At 45.3% G+C, this 25,552-nt stretch overlaps 1 protein-coding gene across 4 annotated transcripts in view; it reads left to right on the top strand.

Moving 5' to 3' along the window:
• Positions 1 to 25,552, top strand: part of PDZRN3 (PDZ domain containing ring finger 3) — a 237,461-nt gene that overhangs the window by 172,068 nt on the left and 39,841 nt on the right. The window contains exon 1 of one of the 4 annotated variants that reach the window (XM_025451604.3): positions 16,368 to 16,866. The exons of the other annotated variants lie outside the window; for them this stretch is intronic. Within the exon in view, the coding sequence (XP_025307389.3) occupies positions 16,798 to 16,866 (69 nt within the window). The 5' untranslated portion in view covers positions 16,368 to 16,797. Of the gene's footprint in view, positions 1 to 16,367; positions 16,867 to 25,552 lie in introns of those variants that run through there. 4 annotated transcript variants of the gene reach the window in all.

The raw sequence follows: 25,552 nt of genomic DNA on the forward strand, positions 1-25,552 counted from the left end.
CGGTGTCCCCGGAGTCTGCTCCCCACCCAAAGGAGTATATGCAGCTCCGAGAAACACAGCACAGGATGTTGTGTGGCAAGCAGTGCACTGACATTGTGTGTTGACTTCTAAAGTGAGACATCAAGATTCTCCCTGTCTTGGTATTGGATTCCTCTTGGTGTGGAGTTCACAGGTCAGGCTTGGCAGTGACGGTAGGTTTCCCCAACAGCCTAGACTCCAAGTAGAGGTGGGCGTTTGTGAATTTGGCATCGTGTCAGATGCTGCTTTTTTTTTTTTTTTTTTAAGAGCATGAGAAATGTTCCAAGTCATCCTAGAAATAATTATCTAGGAGAAGGACATTTTTTACTATTAACTTTGATGGTCTCATCCAAGGGGACTGATGAACCAAGGCTCCTGATGGGTGGCATCTGCCGATCTTTCCTCTGGAACTTGTCACTTATGATGTTTCGTAGATGGTTGTGAACCAGGCAACATAATCTTAATGCTGCTGAGTGGTTTCCATCCTTCTCCTGGTCTGCTTAGTAGAAGTAGATGAATGTTTTCTAGAATTTAAACTTGTGCCCTGAACTAAATTAGCCAAGGATTTCTTCTCAATCTGGAAAGCACTACAAGTCATTTGTAGTGTATATATTTATTTATTCAAAGTGGGCTATTCCTTTATTAAAAATGTATTGATTGCACAAGTGGTATGGCCTCTCTCCCCACCAAACAGAAATGAACTGAGACTTATTAATGTGTCTGATTACATGGTAGGACCTCAATATCTGTTGGTTGAATTCATCAGCTTGAGTCTAGCTGTTCCACACCACTTGTTTTCAGTGTGTGTGTGAATTATGATCCCAGTCTGAGCGTTCTTAGCAGCGTCACCCATTTTTGAATCTGAGTTGAAATAGCTTAGTGTGTAGTAAGTTTAACAAGAGCTTGAGAATGTTTAATAAGCTCTATAAGATAAAGAGGAGTTGCAGCAGAGAAAGTTTATGGGATAAAGGGCATCTCAATCCAAAATGCAGTATTGCGGGGTGGATTTATACCGTGAGAGGCCAGGCTCAAATTATAATTTGGGAAATCGTTTCTAAAAGCCACTGCTAAAAAAAAAATAAATAAAATAAAATAAAATAAAATAAAATAAAATAAAATAAAATAGTAAAAGCCACTGCTGTTGGAACTCACAGTGGAACTGGATTGAAGCATTTTCCTCCTTGGTAGATTTTTAATTTTTAAAATGTGAACTGAATGTGAAGGAAAAGGCCTGTTTGGTCCAGTGCCTCTAGGGGACCCTTCCTCATGTTACCACCTTCTGGAAGAGCAACCCGCAGGGTGTCCTGCCCGGCTGTTGGTGGTTGGGAATGTGAACCAGACTCACCACGAGGGAGCCGGTTTTGTTTTTTAAGCCAACTGCCTTTTCCACAGAAAGCATTTGTTAGAACAGGCGCTTCTTACGCCCTGGCCTGAAGAATTTTTTAGCCAAGGAAAGTCAGTATGAGAGAGGGAATATATTCTTTTGCAGCCTGTGCCATAAGAACAAAAGTCCAGGTTGCCACTTATTATAGTTTAAATGATCGATTCTAGCTTGCTTTGATTAAATTACATATTCAATTATTTTTGTTTGAAATTAAAAGCTTGATTATATTACCGAATGCTGTGTAATTTTACACGCGCCGTTCGCTTGTTTAACAATGAAGCCCAGAGTGTGATTTAACACTGTGGCCGCCAGTAGGAAGAAGCAAAATAATTATTTTTTCAATATACAAGTCCTCATCATGATTCAGAAATCAATATGCATCCGTGGAGGATTTGTTTTTGCCGTGGATTATGGACTTCAGGGTGGCCTCCCTTCATTTCCCTATGAATGTAAAACCTGGAGATTTTGGCTGGCCAGGCTGGTTTTTATTTCTCTCTCTCTTTTTTAAAGACTGATGTTTAACTACAACCACTGGGACCTAAATCAGAGCATCCAGTGCCCAAATATGAATATTAATCAGACGCCAGGCCACGGAGCTCCTCTCTGAGTTTGACAGTTTAAAGGATCAGTTAGTTAATTAGAAGATGACATGGCATGCCGGGTCCCAAGGCTCTGTCCTGCCTTCTGTCTCCTCTTTTCATTTTCCTTTTTGACAAGTTGGATTACATCATTACTTGTAGTTTCACTTGTTATCCCCACCGTGAAATAAGAATATTTTAAGCTTTAATTATCCGAGATTTCTTCCTCCTCTCTCTCAAAGACCAGGCTTCAATAAAACTCAAAGAAATATACAAGAAGCGGAGGTTCAAAAGCCCACGAATATCATCAGCCTTATGACCTCAGCCACACCACACTGTAGCAAGAAATCGAACATGCTAAAGAGGCCCCGGAAACTGGTAGTGGTAGTCCCAGTGATTAGTTTTAAATAAGAAGATGCCTATTCGGACTTTGGCACCACATCACAATCAGTGTGCTCATCCTGTGATTCATGGACCTATGCGTGAAACATAGGGCTGGGTACCTAGGTCTAGTGAATGGTCGCCTCTTTGGGTAGGGCTTAGGAATCTGCATTTGACAAACCCCACCACCTCACCCACCCAGAAGGAGGGCATTCTCGTGCACCCCAAAGTCTGAGTAATTCTGTTCTAAATGTTTTGGGTGTTGTTCTTGACATGATATTGCACTCTTAAGAAGGCAAAGTTTACATGTATTCCATGGAAGAGCCTAATTCCCAGGAGGGCCAACAAGCTTCAGATCAGTGTTCAGTTCTTCAAAATGAAGGTTTTTCTGATGTCCTAAGTAGAATTAACTCTTTACCCTGTTGCCCCACGCTACTTCTCATACATCTGTCGTAGCACATCTGAAGTTGGTGCCATTTAGTCCACGTGTCTGTGGGCTCTTACAGACACTGAACTACTCAAGGAAGTGGGGCTTCTCTCCTCTCAGACAGTAGGGATGAAAATTTAAAGAAGAAGAACAAACTGAAATCTCCCATTTACCATGAATGCCATGAACCAGCCACTATACCAAGTAATTCAGAAAAGCCTTCTCAGTGTTCTTCACAACAATCCTGTGTGGTTTGATGAGGACATGGGCACTCAGGCAGAAACAAGCTAAGTCCCAGTGACATGTGCTAGAGTAGGGGTTGAGCCAGTATTTCAAATTCGGCAGCCTGAGCCCCCAATCCCTGACTCTTCTTCCAATTTTGCACAGAAGGTATTTATTTACAAGTGAGAAGAGAAAAGATATTTTTAGATGTCAGAGGGCATTTCTGATATGTTGCACCTCCACTGACAGGAGTGCACACAGAAGAGGTGGGGAGGAGAGAATTAGTATCTGTGCTGATACCCTACTGACTCCTGGAAAGGCTATGACATCGGAATGTGTCTTCTATTCATTTAGAAGGCGGGAGGAAAGAAGAAAAACCTGCGTGAGTCACCAGAGGGATCCATGGAGAGCAGGAATATATACTATCAGGAGGAGTTAAGAAGTGACCAGGGTCAGACCTTACAGGGAAGTAAAACCAGTGGTCACATTTAGGAAAAAAAAAAAAAAAAGGCATTAGTACAGTGTCCAGAAAGCTGGGCTCATATCCCAGTTCTGCCAGTAAGTGACCGGGTGACCCTGGCTACAAGAACCCCCCAGTCTTTTTGGATTGCAATTTAATTTTCTCCAAAGTTGATAGAGGTAAATCTTGGATCACAGATCTCTGTGTCCTCCTACTTAGATAGTTGAATCAAGGACTTAACAGAAGGCTCTTGGTTGTGACATTGGAGAGGTTCTTGTGAGTGTAGATGAGATGGTGTTGGTAGCGTGTTGTCTGTAGGAGGGACAGGTGGTGAGGGCAAACCAAATCACATGGTGTTGAGGTGAGAAAGAAGGGAAGGTATCTCCTTGTAGACTCCCCTGTCAGAAAGTGTGACAGTGAACGGCAGCAGGAGTAGGTTGGGGGGTGGCAGATTGGAGTATCCTCATTCCTCTTCAGAATGAGGAACCTGAAGGCCCGATGGGCAGAAAGACGGCAACAGGGCCTGGGCTGGACAGCACGGTGGGAGGGATTGCAGTCGCGTAGGCCATCGGTCTAGAGAACCCGAGTTCAGAGGGAGCGAGGCCTCCCTTTCCTGTAGAAACTGGAGGAGCGGAGCAAGGGGAGGGGGCAGAGGGAGGACGTGCTGCACAGAGTTGGTCTCTCCACCAATGCAGACAACTTGGGGGCAGGGCAGTAACAGGGAGGCAAGCCCGGGGATCGCATAGAACGTGTACTTCCATGGGGTTCCCAGAAGCAGCGAAGGCTTAGCCCACGTCGGTCGGAACCGGTCAGGAGGCCTTCTGCCCTGTTTTCCGACCGGCACAAGGGAGCTGGCTCGGGGCGGGGGTGAACGAAGCGGGGGAGGCAAGAGCGGGGTGGGAGGCCTGCCCCGCCAGCATCGTGCGCCCAGGAGACACGGAGGGCACAGGTGCCCGGGCGAGACAGGGAGGCAGGGCTGGCTCGCCGCAGTACAACTTGGCATTTCAGAGGAGGAGCTACGGAGGAACACCACCTGCTGCCCCGTTCCTTCTCCATCGTTCTGCGCACCCCGGTTAACCCTTCTTCCTCCCGGCAGGGAAACCGCATGCGGCCAGGGGCGGCCTGGTTGGCACGCTCTCGAGGCTCACGGGCCTGTGTTGCTGTCTGCACCTGCCGTACCTTCAGACGGTGCGTCCCTTCAGGGTAGGTGGCTACGCAGGCCCAAACAGGACCGTGTAGCGAGGACTCCGTAAATACACGTTTATTCTGCTTTGTAAATTTGTAGATTATGTCCAGCAATTCTTTGAGGACTTCCCCCCCCCTCCCCCAATTAAGATACTAACAAATTATTTCAAAGGTCCTTAAAGACAGTACACATATCCGGCCCCTCTGTTGGTCAGGCACTTTCACCCTTGATAATTTTGCTGGTCTGTGAACCCCCAAGTGGCAGAGAGTTCATGGTCTCTGGTGTTCAGGGTACAGTTAACAGGTCAGCGTGGCAAACGGGTGGGACTATGGGGTGGCTCACCCAAGCAAAGTGGTGAAGGACATGAAGGAGCACCTTGTCTATGTCACAGCGTTTGTTTCTTTTCCTGTAATGAAATGCCTTGGCCCAAGGTAGGTCATGGTGGAGGGGCTCAGAAAGATGCGCAGAACTGCCGAGCGCTGATGGAAGGTACGAAAAGTGAAAGAAGGTGCCGTTAGTGCTCCTGGGTTCATCCCATAAAATAAGTTGTGGTTTCAGAACACCCACTTACCTTGTCGTTGATGCTACCCAGCAGAGCTGCGCCTGCCTCATGGTAGATGAAAGATATGCAGGATCCAGGCGTCCCAACATTCAGACGCACAGTTCTGCACCTTTCTATCTCTTGACAGTACTGTTGCACTTCAGTAAGCCCACTAATATCAGATATATCCTATCAGAGACTATTTTAAATCACCTCCATTTGCTCTGCCCTTGGGCTCTGCCCATAAGACCAGAATCTGAAGCGTATGAGTGCAGCCTATGATCTAGTGTTTTACTTCCCCCTCATTTATATTAGAGGGAACTTCATTAGCTTTTGGATATATCAGTTTTAAAGATGAAGTATAATGTCAATAGTTTTTACTCAGTTCTCAAGTGTATCAAGTTGTTACATTTTCCCAGAGAATGTTAAAAATTAGTATTGCCATTTGTGAGGGCATTTTCCCCTTAAAACAAGCCATTGGTCGTAATAGTGTTTGCTTACTTATTCTCCGAAGTGCTGTTTCATATCGAAAGTAAATCCAGGATAGAAGCTTGATAAGTAATGTCAGACGTGGTAGCACACAAACCTTAGCCGTACAAGTGAATTATGAAGCCCCCCTTTGCCATATTGTTGCTTTTCCACAAATAAGTCTCTTTGTCACTACTTGTTTATCGTCTAAGTGACTTTAAAATAATGAATTAGCTTCCCATTACTGCCCAAGTCATCCATCCAGCTCGTGCTTTTCCTATATCGCAAATTCCTTCAGACATGAATAGTCCAGGAGCCTCTGGCTCCATTATGGGCTGTCGAAAAAAACAGTCTATGGCAGAGGTGTGCCCTAAATCCTAGAGCCCGGCCAAGACTAAAACAGAGAAGCTGCGTTTTCCTGACCCACTCTTGGCAGCAGTTCAACCTGGCATGCACCAAAAAAAAAAAAAGGTACTAAGTAATTTGCCCATTAGGGCACCCAGTTCTGAATCCGGATCTGGGCTCTTTCTTACAACTTCTTGCCTCTACCCCGTGTCACACCCTCGCCGTTTTATACTTTGCCACCTTCACACTAACAAACACATTGGTCCCAGACCACTTCCTCGGACATGGCTTCTGTCCCACCATTTATTTGCCCTTGAGACTGCCATTTCCCTGGACTTCCCACCATGGCCCGGGCACCCAGCTACATCTGCACCTAGCATGTCCTCCCTCACACTGTTCTGCACACATTGCTCCCCTTGGGTTGTTATTCCCATGTTCAGATCCCCTGCACCTTGCAACAACCAGCCTAAATCCTATCTCCTTCACGGAGGCTATCTTAATTACAGCAGACCCTAGAATCATAGCCCCAAGGAGCTTTGTTGTCATTATCTCCTGGGGGTCATTAGGAGCAATGGTCTCTGTTGTCCTAAACCTCTGCTCTCTGCAGCTCAGACTCTTCCCCCTAACCCCCTTATGGTTCAGTCCTGTCTTTCAGAGGAGGTTGTCAGCTCTGAGTATAAAGACAAGGTTTTACAGTTTTTCTGTGTTTCCTCAGGGGGCATGATGTGCAATTCAGATGCTTGGTAAATACTTGCTTATTGATGAATCACTGTAATGAAGCTGTTTATTTGTCATAAAACACTGTGGGCTTTCTGTCTTCAGGAACTTGAAGCTTTCCCCAGAGAAGGAAGAGGCTGGTCACAGTCACCATTCTATCCCAAACACTTAGCATAACATTTGCCAATTCACACGATTTGGAAAATGGAAAGATGTACCCCCAAGAAAGTAGCACACACCAGATTACAGCAAATGCTCTAGCAGAGCACCTAGGATCTAGAAATGAATTTTGATAGGTGATATTGGGATTGGCTTTAATGTAAATGGATTTTGAAAGCTTGGAGTTCAAATTGTGAGAAGCAGAGGGTATTCTACTTAGAGCTAACAGGCTCATTGAAAGCACAGTGGAGGGACACCTGTGTGGCTCAGTGGTTGAGCATCTGCCTTCGGCTCAGGTCGTGGTCCTGGGGTCCTGGGATCGAGTCCTGCATCGGGCTCCCCCGCAGGGAGCCTGCTTTTCCCTCTGCCTATGTCTCTGCCTCTCTCTCTGTGTCTCTCATGAATAAATAAATAAAATCTTTTTTTAAAAAAAAAGAAAACTAGGAAGTAAATAGCGTTGGGGCCATACACTGAAAAGGGTGATTCCCTATGGCTGGAAGTTTGGAGGGTACCAGTGTAGAAATGGGAAGTTGCTGCAGATAAGTTACCTAGGCCAAGGACTACAGGATTGTTGGAGTTTGACCCCTTGGGAAGCCAACGGTGAACTTAGCGAGAACAGCGGTAGTCCTGAGGTCGCCGTGAGTCAGATGCAGAGCAGCTTATTCCATGAAGACAGGGATTTTATGTTCCTTGTTTACCACTAAACAACAGTGTCTGGCTCATAGCAGGCAATTAATAAGAAGGTGTGAATCAGTAGGTGGTAGGTATGAAGCGAGGCTTTTATTTCCACCCAGGGCACTGACTCTGGCTGCCTCCCTCCTCCCGCCCCTGGCCAGAGCTGCTATGCTGGCAGCAGCCTGGTTCCCACGCCCCCTCCCAATGAGCTCACGGGAGCCCAGGGTTGGTGGGCACTGCCTCCTCCCCACAGGTGGAGGGGAGCAGGCCTCGGAGCAACCCAGCCTGCAGGTTCCAGCTGTGGTCTCACATCCAGACTCTTACACTTTCTATCATGATACATTACCGACACCACAGGGGCCTGGGCACCTTGGTGTACTCCATGTAAACTGGCCGGTGAGGGGGCCTGGGAGGGAGGTGGGGACCACAGTGCCCCTCCCCCCATCTCAGGGAGACAGTCTTTGCTCTTGCTCATGTGTACAACACGTGTGTCAGATTTGGGGGATTTATCAAAAGATGTCCACAAAATATACATTTTGGGGGAAGTTCCTTTTAAAAAAAAAATTATTTATTTGAGAGCGAGAGAACGAGCGGCGGGGAGGGAGAAAGAAGAGGGAGAAAGAAGCAGACTTCCCCACTGAGCAGGGAGCCAGATTGAAGGTTGATCCCAGAACCCTGAGATCATGACCTGAGCGGAAGGCAGACACTTAACCCACTGAGCCACCCAGGTGCCCCGAGGTGAAAGTTCCTGATTGTATTTTTACTTGGTGCCTAATCCAAAATTTTAAAGATGCTGCCCCAGTCCAGCATATGGTCAGTAACCTCTAATGTCATTAGATGAGGTCACATTTCCTCCTTTGTCCCTCCAAGATTTTGTCACGTACAGTTATCCCCTTATGTACATTTTTTCCAGCCTTTTATTCTGATCATTTCTCTGAATCCACAGTCACACAGTCGGTGCCCTTTCTATGTGTCCCTTAGCCCGAGTTCTGAATCTCTCCTCCGTTTCTCTTGCCGAGTGTCCTTCATCTTGGCTATTTGGTCCTGACACTTGCTTTCTTTCTGTCATCCCAGTTTAGGCTCCACGCAGGTAAGCCTGGCTTAAGCCCTCAGGTCTTTGAAGGATGTGCCTGCCCTCGTCTTAATTCCCCCAAATCCTGGCCTGACGCCCTCTCCAGATATCTTCCCTTCCCCTCAGCCTCTGTCTTCACACATCTGTCTTTGTCACATCTCCTCTTCAGTCTCTCCTGCCGGGACTCCAGGCCTGGAATCTTCTCTCCTGCTATCAGAAATCCCACATCCAGTGGTTGGAACAGACTCCTGTGGTTCCCGGCAGGCCTAAGATAACCCCCAGGCCTGCCGGGAGCCTGGCCGGGGTCATGGAGCTACAAAACTCGTAACCCCCTCCTGCCATTCAGAAAGTAGCCTTTGAGGGATCCATCACAGGTACGCAGGCAGAGTGGCTCTGGGAGGACCGGACACATTTCATATCCCTTGGACTCAGGAGGGACCCCAGGGGTCAGGCTGCTAGGTGGTTATAAATATTAAAAAGGAAAATAATATCTAGCATGAGATGGGAACACATCACAGTTGCAGCAAGACATGCCTCTCCTATTCAGCAGGCCACTTATTTATACAGATTTTGCCTGCTGATCAGGATCATCACGAATATATTATGTCACTTAGATTTTTTTCTACAGCAGCTCCTGCCACTTCACAACAAGGACCCGGCTTTTAGAGCCTCTTTGTGTGCATCAGTGTTCCTGACAAACGTGAGGTTGTGGGAAGCAAGTGATGCCCAGCAGCTTGCCGGCTTTGGGGTTACCCAGATCCTGGGTAACCTGGATCTCCTCTCCACTGTTCCGGGCCATGTGCTCTTGGGTCATTCACACTGCCTGCCCACAACCACAGTTTTCACCTGCATAATGAGGGGATAAGAGTGAGCACGGCCTCATGGTGCTATTTGTATCAAGGAACTCTTTGTTCATTCTGCCATAGTCTGGTTGGCAAATTTTGGTTCACAGGCCAAACCCAGGCCCATAGCCTGTTTATATACGGCCCTCAAATGAAGAGTATTCTGCCCATTTTAAAATGGTTGTTATAGGGGCGCCTGGGTGGCTCACTCAGTTAAGTGTCTAACCCTTGGTTTCTGCTCGGGTCATGATCGCAGGGGTCATGAGAAGGAGCCCCACGGGGGTTCCACACTCAACAGGGAGACTGCTTGAAAGATTCTCCCCCTCCACCCCTCCCTTCCTCTTTCTCTCTCTTTCTCTCTTCTATTCTCTGTGTCTTTCTCTCTCACTAAAATAAATAAGTAAATCTTTTAAAAAATAATAAAATGTTGTTATATAGGTTTCTGCATAGTATTCTCGATTTTGCTCTTGGCCCACAAAATGTAAACTACTGTTTGGCCCTTTATGGTAAAAGTTTGCCACCCCCTGTACTAGAACATTCTGGAAGGGCTTGGGGTCCCCTGGTTCTTTTGGTTGATTGCAGACCCATAGGCTGTTCTGAGAGCTTTTGTAGGCTTTCTCTCTCTTAAACGCTCTCCCTCCACAGGCTTGGTTTGGGAGGGTAGGTGCCACACTGTAAAGTGGGGAAGCCAAGGTCCCAGGAGATGGTGAATTTCCTCCCTACAGCTCTCAGGGTATTCTGGATTGGACTGAGTTGACCTCCCTTCCCCACCTGGCTCCCTGAGCCAGGGCCAATGGGTGTGCTTCCTCTTCTCTGTGAGGAACTCACAAGCATTTAGAGAGGGTTTGGATGTTTTTCTAGGCATTTCAGGGGTCATAGAGATGACTTGCTCAGGAATCCACCCTCCAGGAATCTCAAAAGATAGTTGGGGAAACTAAGGCACACCCTTACTACCAGAAACAAGAAGAGGCACTGTTAACCAGCACAAACACAGCATGCTCTAGGGCCTTCAAGGAGTAAAAGCATCTACAGGGGCAGCCGCAGGTCCAGCCTGCTAGAACACTTGAATTTTCTGTTGGAAGCCAAGGCCCCTTGAAGCTCTTTTCCCACTGGCTGCCTTCAACAAAAATGCTCGTGTTCTAGCCTCCCCATGATTGATCCCTGTCCTCTGGGTACATTCTTATCCAGCTGCTTTGTGGGTCATCAGGCAATTCCTGGAGTCTGATACCCATGTGCCCGTGTGGCATTTGAATGGCACCCTGCTGCCCTCACCGTTCTCTCACGCCCACCTCTCCCAGGGTTCAGTGGGTGCCTTCGCTCCAGACTGCTGCAGGTGAAAACAGCAAGCCATGGGTCTCAGGCAGCCAGGGTGTTCATCAGGTACCTGGAGCCCAGAGGACATGCCCTCAGGACAGCAGGGCCTCAGTCAAAAGGAAAAACATCCTTTCGTTTATAAAAATAAAAGTTGAGGTCGTGAGCAGATAGTCCGAGCTGATAGAGCTTTTCAGAAACAAAACTGCACTCAAAGCTGCTATTATATATTTTTGCAACTCATGACATTTGTGTCTTTGTGTGTTCTAACCTGTTGGCAGTTGCTTCTTTTCTTTGCTGTGATATTGTGATTTTCATCCACACTTGGCTTCCCAGCAGTTCTCACCCCTTGCTCAGGAATTAGTCCAAGAACTCATTGAAGGTGGCTACTGAAGTGTCACCCTAACAAAGGTGAAGGTGAACTAGACGGTACTGTGCTGTTTCCTCAACAGATTATGATCTGAATCTCCAGCCATGACTAGTATGGAAGGCTTATAGGAGCAATTTTTGTCCTGCAAAAGGGTAGTATCTCAGTCTCTTTGGGTGTTTAACAAAATAGCATCGATTCTGGGGCTCATAAACAGCCGACATGTATTGCTCACAATTCTGGAGGCTGGAAGTCCCAGATCAGCATGCCAGCACGATTGGGTGAGGGCTCACTTCCAAGTCAGAGATTTGCTGCATTATCACACTGCAGAAGGGACTGGAGGCTCTGTGGGGTCTCTTTTATAAGATCATTGATCCCATTCATGAGGACTCCACTCTCACCACCTGAGCACTTCTCAGAGCCCCACCTCCTGATACCATCACACTGAACATTAGGATGTCAGCATATTAATTTGAGAGGGGACACAAGCATCCAGACCATAGCAGGCATAAAAAGTGCTTTTCCCAGGTACATGGCCTTGATCTTGTGAGAGCTGGACTCTGTGTCCATTTTGGTCACTGTTGTGTTCTCAGAACTCAGGAAAGTGCCTCCTAGTGAGGGAGCACTCGATAAATAGCAGAGGTCAGATTTACTCCTGAGATATTTTTTGAGCGTTAGGAGCTGGGGGGAGGGGTGGGTGTCCATAGCTGAATCAGGCCTGGTCTCGTCCAGTGCCCTCTCCGGTGAGGAAGGGAGTGATGTAAACACAGAAGGACCACACGGTGGGAAGCATGCCAGAAAGGAGGTGGCAAAAATGCAGCATGCACTGAGGGGCCTCATGGCCCAGGGGCAGAGGGGGGGAGATTCAGGGGCACGCTGAAGGCCGTGGAGTTGGTGGTGCACGCCGCAGGCCCACCATGTGCACAGATGTGAGGCACGAAGCACCCTGATGCTGCAGAACAAGAGAAGACAGAGGCCGCTGGGCAGAGCAGGAGGGGTCAGGTCCCCACGTGTGCAAGCGTGGACTGGGTCTTGAGGGTGGTGCTCTACCCGCCGTGTGGGTGTGTATGTGTGTAGGACTGTTCCAGCCACATTGTACAGTAGGAACCAAAATGAGAGCGAGATTGAAACCGGGAAGAAACCAAGGTAATGAAGCCGCATGGTTCCCAAAAAAGCTGACAGGTGCTTCAGGAAAGGCAGAGCCAGTGGGCGGGTGTCAGAGATTCGAGGGTGATTCCACAGCTCCCTAGAGCTGGGCCCCCAGAGAGACTCCGTTTCTCAGCACGAATGTGGATCCGTCATCCCACCTATTTTTTGTCATCCTCTTCCCAGAAGACCTACCGTTTGACAGAGAGTGTTCGCTGACACCGGCGTCGCTCACCCATTGGGGAAAACGGGAAGGTCAGATGACAGGTAGTGGACAAACGGGCACCCCTGTGGGGGTGCTGGAATAATATGCTGGATCAGATAGAGGTTTCCACAATTAAGCCAACGTAAGTTTTGGTCTCTATCTGCTGACTGTCGCGCCGCATCGCATCCCTGATGACTTCTAGAAGTTCAGAGAACGCTTACCAAGGCCGTTCCCTGGGCGTCTTCGGCCCTTCTCGGCTGCCTCCTCTAGCTGTCTCTGCGCGTGCCTCGGTGACCCCCCTTTGCACTGCGCTTCTCATTACCGCGGAGGCAGGAAGAGGCGGGGGTCTGATGGCACAGAGCGCCCAGGAGGAGTGAGCTCCCTCGGCACTTTCCGATGATGTGATTACTAACTTGAAAAGGACATTTAGCATCTTCATCAAACAGTGTGGGTCTTTGTGAGGCCGGTCGTTTTTCATTTTTTACTTGGGACAGCTGTTCTCTCACAAACAGTTCTATTGTAAATAACTTCCTGTCGCTAAGATCTGTGCCTCTTGGATCCATGGGATTCAAGGCCTCGGTGTGGATCACAGTACAGGTGAACCTCCTTTCACGCAGCTGTGTTTCTCACTCTGTGAAAGCAGCATTTTGAAAATGAAACCGTTCTAGATGTACTTTTACAAAGGAAAGGGTATTTCTAAGCCAATAATCAGTTTGGCAAGTCTTGTCTTAGGCATAATGGGTATGAGTGGTTTTCATTCTTGAGTCCAAATAATATGTAATTAATCATAAGAATGGAAAACCAACCCTGAGTTGAATTTGAATTAGCATCCTCTCCGCTCTTCTCTCCACCCCCAAGAATAAGGTTCTTAGACTCCTAGCTCATTGATGTGTTCTTCTAGAGCAGCAATTCTCAGAATGTCACCCAGGCCTACCTGGGGGATGGGGGTCCTCAACACTGTTTCAGGGAGTCTGAGGTCAAAACTATGTTCATAAAAACATCAAGATGTTATTTTTTTCTTTTGCTTTCATTCTTTTATAAATGAACTTGAAGTAGAGTATTCTAGAAGCCCTTCTATCACATAACAAATGATTGAATGCAGAAGCAAAAGGCCAGCTGTCTTCAATTAAGCTAGACATAGAGGGCTTTGTGGAAATGTAAAACAATAGCATTCTTCTCAAAAAATTATTTTTGTTTTGGAAAAAATGGTAATTTTTCATAAAAATGTTATTTATGTTAATATATAGTAGGTTATTGCTATTTTAAATAAATTAAGAAATACGTAATTTCGTATTTCTGTTTCTAACATGACCAACATCAATAAGTATAACCCAAATAAACAGCAGCCGTTCACCATTCTCAGTAATTTTAAGATTGTGAAGGATTCCTAAAACTCAAAAGTTTGAGAAACTTTTCTGAAATACAGGGCAATATGTAATAAAATTCTCCTGGCTTGTGAATGAGATTCGAACATTTTCTAACAAACACCAAAAGGATTTGCATAAGTTCCCTATCCATTTAGCAGGCGACCATTTCTACATTTACCTGTGGATGTGCAGGGAAAATATGGATACAAGCCAGTGTGAAGCACAAAACCTTACCAAAAAAAAAAAAAAAAAAAAGAAAATTTAAAGGCCCACCACATTGGAGGAGGAAAACCAAGCACACCGTTGTCCTCCGTATGTGGAAATTATACTTTGCACTGTAGGGTATGAGTTTGTGAGACGTCAGCCTTCACCTATTCATTCAACCAAAGGACATGTGTTTCCCCAGCACCTTCATAGGGCTGGACTGCAGGGTAATGCAGACACAGTTCCCTGCCCCGGGAAGGAGACCAGTGAGGAACAAACAAGCATAAGTGAACAGGAAAGACTGAGGAAATGAATGGGATGATACACACAGTAATTTGGAGGATTGAGAAATGAATTCATACAAGGTGCGCAGGCTTTTGTTAGAAAAGGCTTTGCCTTTCTAACAAGACTTCTGAGATGGCAGTGCTGGGTGGGTAGGAAGAAGAAAGGTGCATTCTGATAGAGGGAACCCAGAAGAAGGACATGGCTTGGTGGGAGTGAGGTGAGCACCAGAGCACCAGTAGATGATGGTAGAAAAACTAATGGGTAAGGACCAGATTTTCTAGGGCATTGGAGGCCCAGTGAAGAATGTGATTTTAATCCAAGTGTGATGAGAAGTCATGGCAGGGTTTTCAAGCAAGCGAAAGAAGTGATCCTGTCTCTGGTTTATAAAGACCAACCTGACAACCTTGTGGAGTGGGTAGTCTATGGGTGGGCAAGAGAGGAAGCAGAAGTGTGTCAGGAGGCTCTTGATGTCATCCAGGTGGAGTAGATGGTGTGCCAGAGGATAAACAGAAGTGGGCAGAATTGAAATTTCTCTTGGAATAAGAGAGCAGACCCACAAAGAGAGGGAAGGCTCTGGGGATGAGGGCAGTGAATAAGCATGACCTCTGGTTTTGGCTTGTGTTTTCCCACATTGTTACAACAAAACTCTGCAAAGTAGTTTTATGGCTAATTAGGGATCAGGAAACTGAGCTCCTAGTAACCTGCTCATGGATCCATCATCAGAGCAAGTCAGAGGTCACTGCCACTGCTCAGCCCCATCTGTGCCTTCTTTTCCCTGGTGGCACGCCTCAGCTCTCTGCTCCAGCCACCGTGGTGACACCAGGTATGGGTCTGAAATGAAGGTTCCCTTCCTCCCCGCCCAGCAAGCTAAGGCTATTAGGTGATCTGTGACAAGTTGCCATGCCTCATCTTCTGGGTCTGAGAAATGGGACCAGATGTATCTGCTGGCCACCAGCCCAAGTGGAATTTTATGTATAGGTTTACTCACATCACAGGTGTGTCTGGGCTCCCAGAGAAAGGGAGCATTATTCTTCAGGCCCTGTAATGTCTCTTGGCAGGACGTGGGAGTCCTCCTGAGAGACAGTTCAACCTTTATAAAATGTAGGGGGGTGCGATGCTGATTTGGAAGCAGTTGTGAGAATTTTAAACATCAGTGATTTGGATTGAAACAATAGGACCTGTGCTTTTCACTTAGCCGGTGGGGTGATCATTTGAAAAAAGAAAGTTTTTGTTTTAAAAGCCATCAAACTTAGTGGATCAGAGGCTAAATGAAGGGAGACAAGAGGCAAGACAGCAAGGATTAAAATTCTTAAAAATGCTGTCAGTACTCACCTTCCATGTTATCATCGCAACTCCCTGCTTTTTTGACACACGGCACAGAGCAGAGCTCTGTAAGTCTAGGCAGCCATGGAATATCACATCCAGATCTGTAGTAGCCAGTGACAGCTCGGTGGCGTTGGCTCTAAGCTATCTGAAGCATCTACACAGCTATAGAGATGGCACAAAGCTGGTTGCTTCTCTTCCTTCCATTTAGCTGGGCAGCCCTTTAAGAAAGAACTTTCTGCTTTGGGAACTGAAAATGCACTTTAGCAGTGATTATCTTCTTGCTCACCTTTAGGGCAGGCTATCTCCTTACATCCCCCTGGTTACTTTGCATATACACACTTAGATCCTGCAATTTAAATTTCTGTATTTTATTCATATATGGCACATATTTCCTACAACTTGGTAAAGCTCTAAATATTATATGAGTATTATTCAAAACATGTGCATTCTGTAAAGCTCGTTTATATGCCATCATTATCTGCAGCATTAAATACACTTTATATCATCAAAAATTTTATGATATATTTAAAAATGAATTTCTACTTAGCTTAAATGCATTAGGGACTATCCTAAGAGACCTTGCTAAAAATGCAGTCATGTTTATTTGTAACTGCCCGAAAATGGCTTACAAAATTGTTAGTGTCTTTTATTATTCCCTACCACTGGAGCACTTGCTTGTTAATTAGAGAAATTTCAACTGTCATAGTTGGCAATTATAGCTTCTGTATCATTGTCTGTTATGAATAGTCAATGAGAACTGATTAATATGCATGAGCAGCAGTATATATAGCGTGTGCATTGGACCACAATCCAGCTGCCAGAGTCCCTCAGAGGAGGGAGTGGTGTGTGTGTGTGTGTGTGTGTGTGTGCATGCACGGGCTCGTGTGTGCGTGTGTGTGTGTGTGTGTGTGTGCATGCTGCGAGGGAAGGAGGGGAAGCGTGGAAGGGGAGAGAGTTGTTTTCAGCCTTAGAGAGCAACGCCAATGTGAAGTGTTGCAGCCCGCCCGATGCACCTGAGGCTCTCCGAGGATACCTTCATGCCTGCACGCAGGACGCTGCTTTTCCCGGGTGCTGGCGAGTACTGAAGCCTTCCTTTGACGTTTCTCTAAACATGGGATGCAGTTTGTGCAGCCTGCAGAAGCAAGAGGAGCAGTACAAATTGCTCTATGAAGTTTGCCAGGTAACGCATTGCATTTTATTCTGTGGGAGTGTACCGGCACTCAGCTGGCAGAGTGTAACTTCTGGGAAAGGAATTGGGGATTTGGGTGTGTATTTGTGTTCTGACCGAGACAGCTCTTCTGACTCTTCTGTACATTCTCTTGAATCTCTTACGTGATTGCCCTCACAGTGGCACTTAGGTGCCTATATTTGAATATTTAAGTAGATGTTGACAGTCACAAAGTATGTATCCAGCAGGCATGTCACAAAGCTCTTTTACAACTGACCGCTCTCTGGAGTGTCAGCGAATGTCTTAGGAGGGGTCAGAGCGTGGTCACCCTTTGAACACGTCGGAGAAGATGGGATGATGATTAATGCTTGCACGGTTTTGTCTCTGTTTACAAATAGTTATGAGGCGCGCCTTTGAGTAGAGCACAAGCGTCTACCACAGACTTGATTCTTTCAGCAACTTCTTGTGCTGGGACATGTGGTTCGGATTTATGCTTCACACTTGGCATTTCTATACCTCACCCTGTGAAAATTTTAAGAACTTCAAGAGCAAATGATTTGATCTTAGGTGCTGTCATCCACAGCAGATGACTTCTCAAAACTTCTGCATCCTTAGTAATGTGAAAATTCAATTGAGATGAAATGGGACAGTTAAGGTATAACCCAGATAACTTACCTTACATCTATGTTGAGTGTCTTATTTTTAAATATTCCAGTTTTATCCTGAACGATGAGGTTTGCACACTGTTGTTGGTAACCGAACTTGGCAGTTAAGTGTTTTCCCCTTAAATCATTCTAACAATTTTTTTCAGTAATCAAAAATTATAATCCCATTCAAAAGGTTTTTTTAATTAGAATGATAGAATAAGGTCTTTATGGTAAAAAAAAAAAAAAACCAAAGGTGGTTATTCCTTAATTTATCACAATGAATGGCATATCAATATATTCTTTAAAGAGCCAGACAGCTTAAAAAAAAGAATTTGATTAGCCATCAATTGGGCACCAGTTTTGCACACGCCACCAGAGGGCGCGTCGCATTAAAAAGACACAGTGAAGCAAGGCTGCTTCTGTGCATTGGCTGCCTCTGTGAACAATCTAATGATAAAGTGACCCTGGGTGAAGAAAAGATGTGTGTGTGTGTGTGTGTATGCGTGTGCACATGTGTGCCTGTGTCTGTGTCTTTTTCTCCACTGAAGCATAGAGATCAAAACAAACCTTTTGGGGCTTGGTCATGTGTCCCCACCCCACCACTGCCAGCCACCCTGTATACAGAGTACACATATCTTAAAAAACAAAAACAATGTTTTTGTTTACGAAAAACAAGCATCTTAAATCAGTGTTTGACATACACTTCTGACATAGGAGTTCATGCTTAGCACTCTGTTGGACTTCTGTCCTTTGAAAGCGGTCTGGGAGCACATTGGAGGCGTGGGCAAAAGTGCCACTGGCACTGGAGATCTGGCCTCCATCCCTTGTGTGATCATATGGTGATGTTGTAATCCAAATTCTGCCAGAGTGTCATGTGCAATGGGCAGTGAGCCCCCAGTTCTCAGTGAGTCAGGAATTCAGAAGCAAAACAAGCAGAACAACAGAACCATCACCAAGGTGGTTTTATTACAGACTTCCCACTACTCTGTATATAATATAGTACATAAAAATGAAGTCTTAATAACTTGCTGGGGTTTTTTTTTCTTTTAACTATCAGTACACAAAAATATCATTTAGCATTCATTGTTGTAAGTGTGTTAATTACAATGGAACCCTCCAAAATGTGACAACCCTACACCATCTCCTGCAAATCTGATGTTAACTTGTGCCTTATTCTTCTATATTACTTAGGCTCTTTCCCCCATCCCATAGCCCCCCAAAAGAAAGAACCTGGATTCTGTTTGTTTGTTTTTTACTAGGTGAATTTATGTGGAAATATTTTTGGCCAAAGCATCATGCAGTAAATTGCTGATAAATGACTTCCATCTGGAATACACTTTGTCAGCAATTTAGGAAGCCATGCAGATTTATTTTCAGGAAACTCAAACTACTTTTCAGACCCATTACCCTTGTGCCAACTAAGTAAAATCCCCTTTCTCCTATTCTTTGGGAGTCCTGAACCGTAGCATAAAGGAATTCACAAAACACTTGCAGGAATTAATAACTGCATTCCCCTTCTTATTATGCAAAGCCTTATTAAAAGCAGAGAAATTAAGGTTCCCATAAATTACAGTTCCAGAAGGTCCAGTGTGTCTGGCTTCAGTAAGCCCTCGTAACAGCAGCGCAAAGAGGATCAAATATTCTGGGGCTCAGACTTTATCCTTTCCTCATCCAGAGATAATTCAAAGAGATGCTCTTCATTAGGGCCTTTGGCAAGCTGCCTACAATTTCTTTTTGGGGCCGCTGTGAGCTTAATGATGCAGAACAATGGCTTTGCCTCTTGTTGCACACATACCTTATTGTACCTTTAATCACATTAGAAAAACAACAGCAGCACATGAAGTTGCCTGGTTGTCAGAAAGCACTGCAAAGAAGTGCACACATATCAGTGATTTGCCCTGTGCATTAAGGGATGCGCTGAAATATTTGGGGATCCTTGGAATACTTCTGAGGAGGGTACAAGAGGAGCCCTTTGACCACCTTGGAGTTGTTAGATCAGTTGAGGTATAGCAGTCTTTGTGCTTTCATGGTAACTGTAGAGTCCCGGGAAGCATCAAGACAGGGCCTCTACCTGTGGGACATTTAACATTGAAGTTAGCAGCTGTCTCCTGCTTTGGAAAACTTGCCCCTCTCGGGTGACTTTGATCACTCAGGACCACTGCTGCAGCGGAAGGACAGACACAAGAAAGAAAGATGCTTTAAAGTTATCAAGGAAGATGCTTCGAGGTTATTCTACTTGGTTAAATTAACTGCCCAGAAAATCCCCATATGTGCAGGGGTTGATGGCATAGGGAACATGACAGCTTTAGAGCTGTAGCCAGAACCCAGCTGAAGCCGGTCCCCTGGTTATGGGGAAGGGGTGGAGGAGGAGTGGCTTAGGGATGGAGAGGTCTGTGGCTCTGTTGGCTTAGTACCAAGGACCCCATCACCGGCCAAGCATCAGCCATCCCCCCAGCTGTGTCCTTTCAGACAACGGGAAGGCCAGTATGTGGATGCTTTGAGGAGAGATTTCAAATGGAGGCCAGGGGAAGGGGAAAAGAGTAACACACCCCGCAGTGTCACTCATTCCTTCCACCTCTTCTTTGTAGAATAGTCACCTTTGCTCACTTATTTAGGCCATGAGGAAATAATTGTGTTTGGGACTTCAACCTAGAAATTATAATAACTAATACATTTACTAAAAGTCTTGCATACACATTTTCAAGAAGGGAAGGAGAACATAATGATACGATTTCAGTGATGTTCATTGCAGGAACCATAGCATTATTTATTGAGTACTTACTGTGTGCCAGCACTGTGCTAAGTGCTGACTGCACATTTCTCCATAAGATCCTCACAGCAGCACCAAGAGATGGGTGATATTATATCCCCATTTCAAAAATAAACTGAAACGCAAAGGAATTATAACTGGGGATGGCAGCAATGTCTGTGTTGGGATTCCAAAATCTGAATTCTTCTCTAATACAAATCATTTTTATCAAAACCAGTGAATAGATGACCTATGTTACATGGAACACTTGGATTAATTTTTAAAAATCATTCTCACCTTTGTGGAGCTAATGTGGAGACCTTGCATTCTCAAACAGGGCCACGTGCTGCTTGGCACCTCCATCAGCCTGGGAGTATTTGGGTCTGTTCTCTTACAAATGAGAGGACTTGGGACAGGGCCTCTGGTCCCTCATGTTAGGGGAAAATGGTGGACAAAGAGAAGAATGTTCAGGAGTGCAGCATTCCCATCAAACTCCCAGGCAGGTTTAAGAATGGTTCATTTAAGAAAACTCATGTTCTTTTCCTTCTCAGTAACAAAAAAATAGGAATTTGTGCCTTTTATGCTCCCTACAGTTGTTGATTTTGAGAATCAGCCAGGTGGTGGTATGATAAAGTATGGACAGAGTTAATGGTGGTTCCCTGGATGAACATAACCTTGACCTCCATACAGACGTGTTGAACATGGTTAAGTTCTCCTGCGGGTGAGAGTATGTTTGCTTACACAACTTATCAATGCCAAAAGCTTTATTATTAGAAGTAGCTTTACCATCCGAATTAGTTTAGGTAAAGCAGGTGTGGAAAAAGAAAGCCCATCTCCTTTTGCCTTAATGACATGGCGCTTATCCGTGGCTGAGAAAGTCATTTTTTTCCACTGTGGGCATTTATCTATCACTAGGTCTTGTCTTTTTCCTCCATTAACAGTAGACTGTAAAGCACTTCGATGTTGATGAAGCAATGAAAAGGAAAGGCTTAGGGTTAGACCAGGACTTGCTCCCCTCTCTCTACCAACCTCTTCTCTAGGCACAAAGCATTAGGTGACTCTAAAGGAGTTCTCTAGCTTTACGTTTAGTACTGAGGCCAGTTTGCTACCACCCCAGCTTAGGTGCCTTTGTGAGTGTTCCCATGAGACCCTGTGCACTGCTGTATCTCTGCAGTCTGTTGTAGCCCTGCACTGAGCCTTCCCATGAACCCCTACCCACCTCTGCATCCCTGCACTGAGTTTCCATGAGGTCCTGTGTACCCATGTATCCCTGCACCAAGCGTCCCCTTGTTTCTGCATAATCTGTTAATTCAGCCTCCTTAATTATGCTGTGAAATCCTGGGAGGTCTAGTCACCACGTTTACCCTCAGCAGATGATTGGTTGAACACATTGGATCGTGTACATGTTGGTAGGGCACGAGGAGCAAGAAAAGAAACAAGGGTACTAGTTAGGAGCCCAGAACGAGCTGTTGGAAGAGATGACTGTGATTTGGATCACGAAGGTGCCAGTGGAGAACACAGGGCATACAAGACATTTACCTATCGTTCATTCAGCCACCGTGTTTACGCAACCAACCCTATGCTGAGTAGTGAGCTTCCCACTCCCTGCTCATTGGTCCCTCAATGCCCTTAAGATAAAACCTGCTCCTTAACTGTGGCCTGCAGGGGCCTGTGTGGTCTGGCCTTGTTTTACCTCTTCGGGGAGTTGCCTGCCATGTTCCCATCATGCATCTGCTCTGGTCCTTGCAGGTTTCTTGCAGCACCCACAACCTACCTTACTCTTTCACTTTTCAGAACCTTCAGCTGACTGTTCCGCTCCATCTGAGACATAGTTCACCAACTCATCCTTGAGGACTCAGCTCAAATATCCCTCTCCACAGAGACCTTCTCTGATCTGAGAGGTCCCCCCACACCCAACCATATTGACCTCTCTCTGCAGTTTATTTCCTTCCTAGCACTTATCATAATTCATGTACTTATTAACTTGTCTATTTTCTCCAACCCCCAGTCCCCAGGAAAAATGTCAGTCCTAAGAAGGCAAGGACTTTGTCTTGTTGTCTGTGACACCCCAGGTCCTGACACATAACCAGTAAACTATTCGGGACATGTTTACCAAATTAACTTATGAATGAGGAATGTATCAGGTAGGTCCCACTTTGGTCTAGGAAGGCTTTTAGCAATAACAAATGAGTCCGCGTCCCAGGATTCTAATGGCTTCCATAGATACAGCTGCATATTGCCATGAGGCAGGTGGTACAGTCCCAGGGGAGATGACTGCCCCTCCCTCAGCGTTCCTGTGACACGCCTGCCATGGCTGGCAGAAAGAAACATATGGAACAGTGAAAAAATGTAGCTTTAATAAATGACTTCTCTTGGAGTCATTAATAATGCAAGGAGAGGTCATGGCTATATTGGGGGTAAGGGAGCGCAGGCACAAAAGAATACCATCAGCAGGTCCGGAGGCATGCCAGAGCCAAAATAACTCTCCTGCATTCTCTGACCAGCGTGGGATTCAGCAGGGAACATAGCATCCCTTCTCTAAAGCTCACAAAGCCAGGTTTCTAGCAACATAACCTTCAGTAGTGTGGCAGGTGTCATAACATTGGTGAAATGTCCTTGGATTCTGCTGCCTAACAGCAAGTGCTGCACTGAGAAAAGTCAAGAATGAATGAATGTTTCTACTTTGACTGACCTGCTTTCCTATTTCTTCACCAAGAGCATATTGAGTGGTGTGTGTCTGTTGGTTAACTTTGGGGAAAGAGTCCCTGTTCCAGTGTACTAGTCACCTGCCAAGCAGGATAATCTTTTTTTCAAATATATTTTATTATACTCATCAGTTATAAAGAATATGCTGAAACAGTGCAGAAGTCAGATAAAGTTATTGGCATCAGTGTTCAATTGTGGAGTAAAAGGATCTTGGTTTGAGAGGCAGTGGGGATCAAGGAGAGCTTTTCTAACTGTTGAAGAATCTCCAGAAGTTTCTTTTAAGTCATTCATTCTCACAATATGGTCCTGGGCCAGCAGCATCACCATCATGTAGGAACTTGTTAGAAATGCAGAATCTCCAGCCATACCCCAGACCTACTGATCCAGAAGCTCTGTGAGGGGTGCCAGCCATCTGTGTTGAACAAGGCCTTAAGGTGAGTTTGGTGCTCATTAGTTTGAGTACCTCTGTTCAAAGTTAAACTAAAAATACTAGAAAAGGGAAGACTTTTAAATTACCTAAGCTCTTGGGTAGTTTTCCTTAATTCTTTTGGATGTATAGGCAGCAGGACAAACTCATATCTCAGACACTTAACATTCAGATCAAAATGTAACCATCAGTGGGTTACTACAAAATAAAAGTCATTTTATTGTGATTAAGCAGGGCTTTTTTTTTTCTTTTTTTTTTTTTAAGATTTTATTTATTTATTCATGAGAGACACAGAAAGAGAGAGAGAGAGGCAGAGATACAGGCAAGGGAGAAGCAGGCTCATGTGGGGAGCCCGATGTGGGACTCGATCCTGGGACCCCGGGATCACGACCTGAGCCAAAGGCAGACGCTCAACCGCTGAGCCACCCAGGTATCCCAAGCAGGGCTTTTTTCAAGTAAGTTGTTCTGTAATATCTAGTTTACAAGTGGAAAAATGAAGGCTAGCGAAGCTTTGTTAAAGACATATGCACTTATATACCTACACATACAGGTGTATATGCGTGTGTGTATCTTCTACAAATTAACCTTCAGTTCTCTTTAACCAGTGTCCTTCTCAGAATCACCTCAGATTCCAGAAGTACTCTGCATCCTCCTAAGTTACACACCCTCCTACTCCATAAATGTTCCCTTTCCATAGTAAATGGGAAATTAAAGTCATTCCCCATAATGTGAATGATGGTACGCAGAATCCTCCTGCCAGAAGAAAATATGTTTTTAGAGAGACCCTGTTAACCAAATGAACCCTAATTTGCAGAATTCTAGGGACCTCTTTCTGATGAAGCACTAAGTGGTCATCACTTGATGAGAGCTTGGGACCTATAGACTCTGCTTCTGGAGCACTTTCACATTGCAGGACTCAGTTTCACTGTGTCTAACAAAACAGTACCACTGACCAATCTTTAATAATTACCTTAGTATACATTTTGATGTGTTATGCCAGGGGATAAATACTTTTAGAGGTCTTAATCAGTATTGCCAGATTATCCCCCAAATAAGCCTCTCTATGTAATGCCCACCAGCAAATAAGTGTCTGGTTTACCTCATCGCCCATTCCCATACTCACTGGGCATTAAAGATACTCTCACTTTTTTTTTAATTTAATAGAAAAAGTGGGGTGGGGGAGAGGAATGGATTCTCATTTGTAACTTGCACCAGCCTCGAAGCACAAAAGTTCCTCTCGGACACTGGCTCTCAAACTTGATCATGGATCAGCATCACCTGGAGGCATTATTGTTAAAGCACTGAGTCTTGTGCCTCACTCCCAGTTTAGATGCTGCTGGTCTGGGGATCACTCCTTGGGAAACACCGCTTTAAGAGATAGGTGATTACATATGGATGGATGAATGGATGGACAGACAGATGGACAAAAGGACAGGAGGGTGGGAAGGAAGGCGGGCTTTAGGGTATACGCTTCTTTGGTTTTACCAATGCCAGATTATCTCTCAGCATCACGGTAGATGATGCTGCTTCACATCCCTGGCAGTACTTGGTATCGTCTGGTTCCTTACTTCTTAGGATGCTGTGAATACGGAGAGGGATCTCACTATGCTTTACTCTTGATTATTAACAAAATAGTGTTTTATTCTTGGTGTGTATATTGACTGTATTTGAGCTGTGCGTATGTGTGTGTGTATGCACGTAGGCGCAGTATCTGTTCAGGTGTCTGCCCCAATTCTCTTTTGGATTTTTCATCTTTTTCCTTTGATTTGTAGAATTTTTAAGAGCAGAGTCTGGATGCCAGTCCTTTGTCAGGTATGACTTGCAGACCTTGTCTCCCGGTTTGTGACTTGTCTCTGCTCTCTCTTTATGATGTTTTCCAGTGAACCAAATCCCTTCATTGAACACGGTCAAATATATCAGTCTCTTCTTATGGTTTGTGCTTTTACTGTCTGTAAGGAAATACATTTTATACTTTGAAGCTATAAAACTGCTATCCTGTGTTTTCTTCCAAAAGCTTTCTATCACGTTTGCCTTTCACAGACAGGTGTAAGGCTGGAGTCGACTTCATTTTCGTAGGCTGGATCTCCTAGTACCACTAGGAGAAAAAACCCATCTCTTCCCCCATCAAAGGACAGTGCATGTGTGTTTAGGGCTGTTTCTGGCCTTTCT

The sequence above is a fragment of the Canis lupus genome, chromosome 20 (assembly GCF_003254725.2).
Source record: "Canis lupus dingo isolate Sandy chromosome 20, ASM325472v2, whole genome shotgun sequence".
Taxonomy (NCBI): Eukaryota; Metazoa; Chordata; class Mammalia; order Carnivora; family Canidae; genus Canis; species Canis lupus.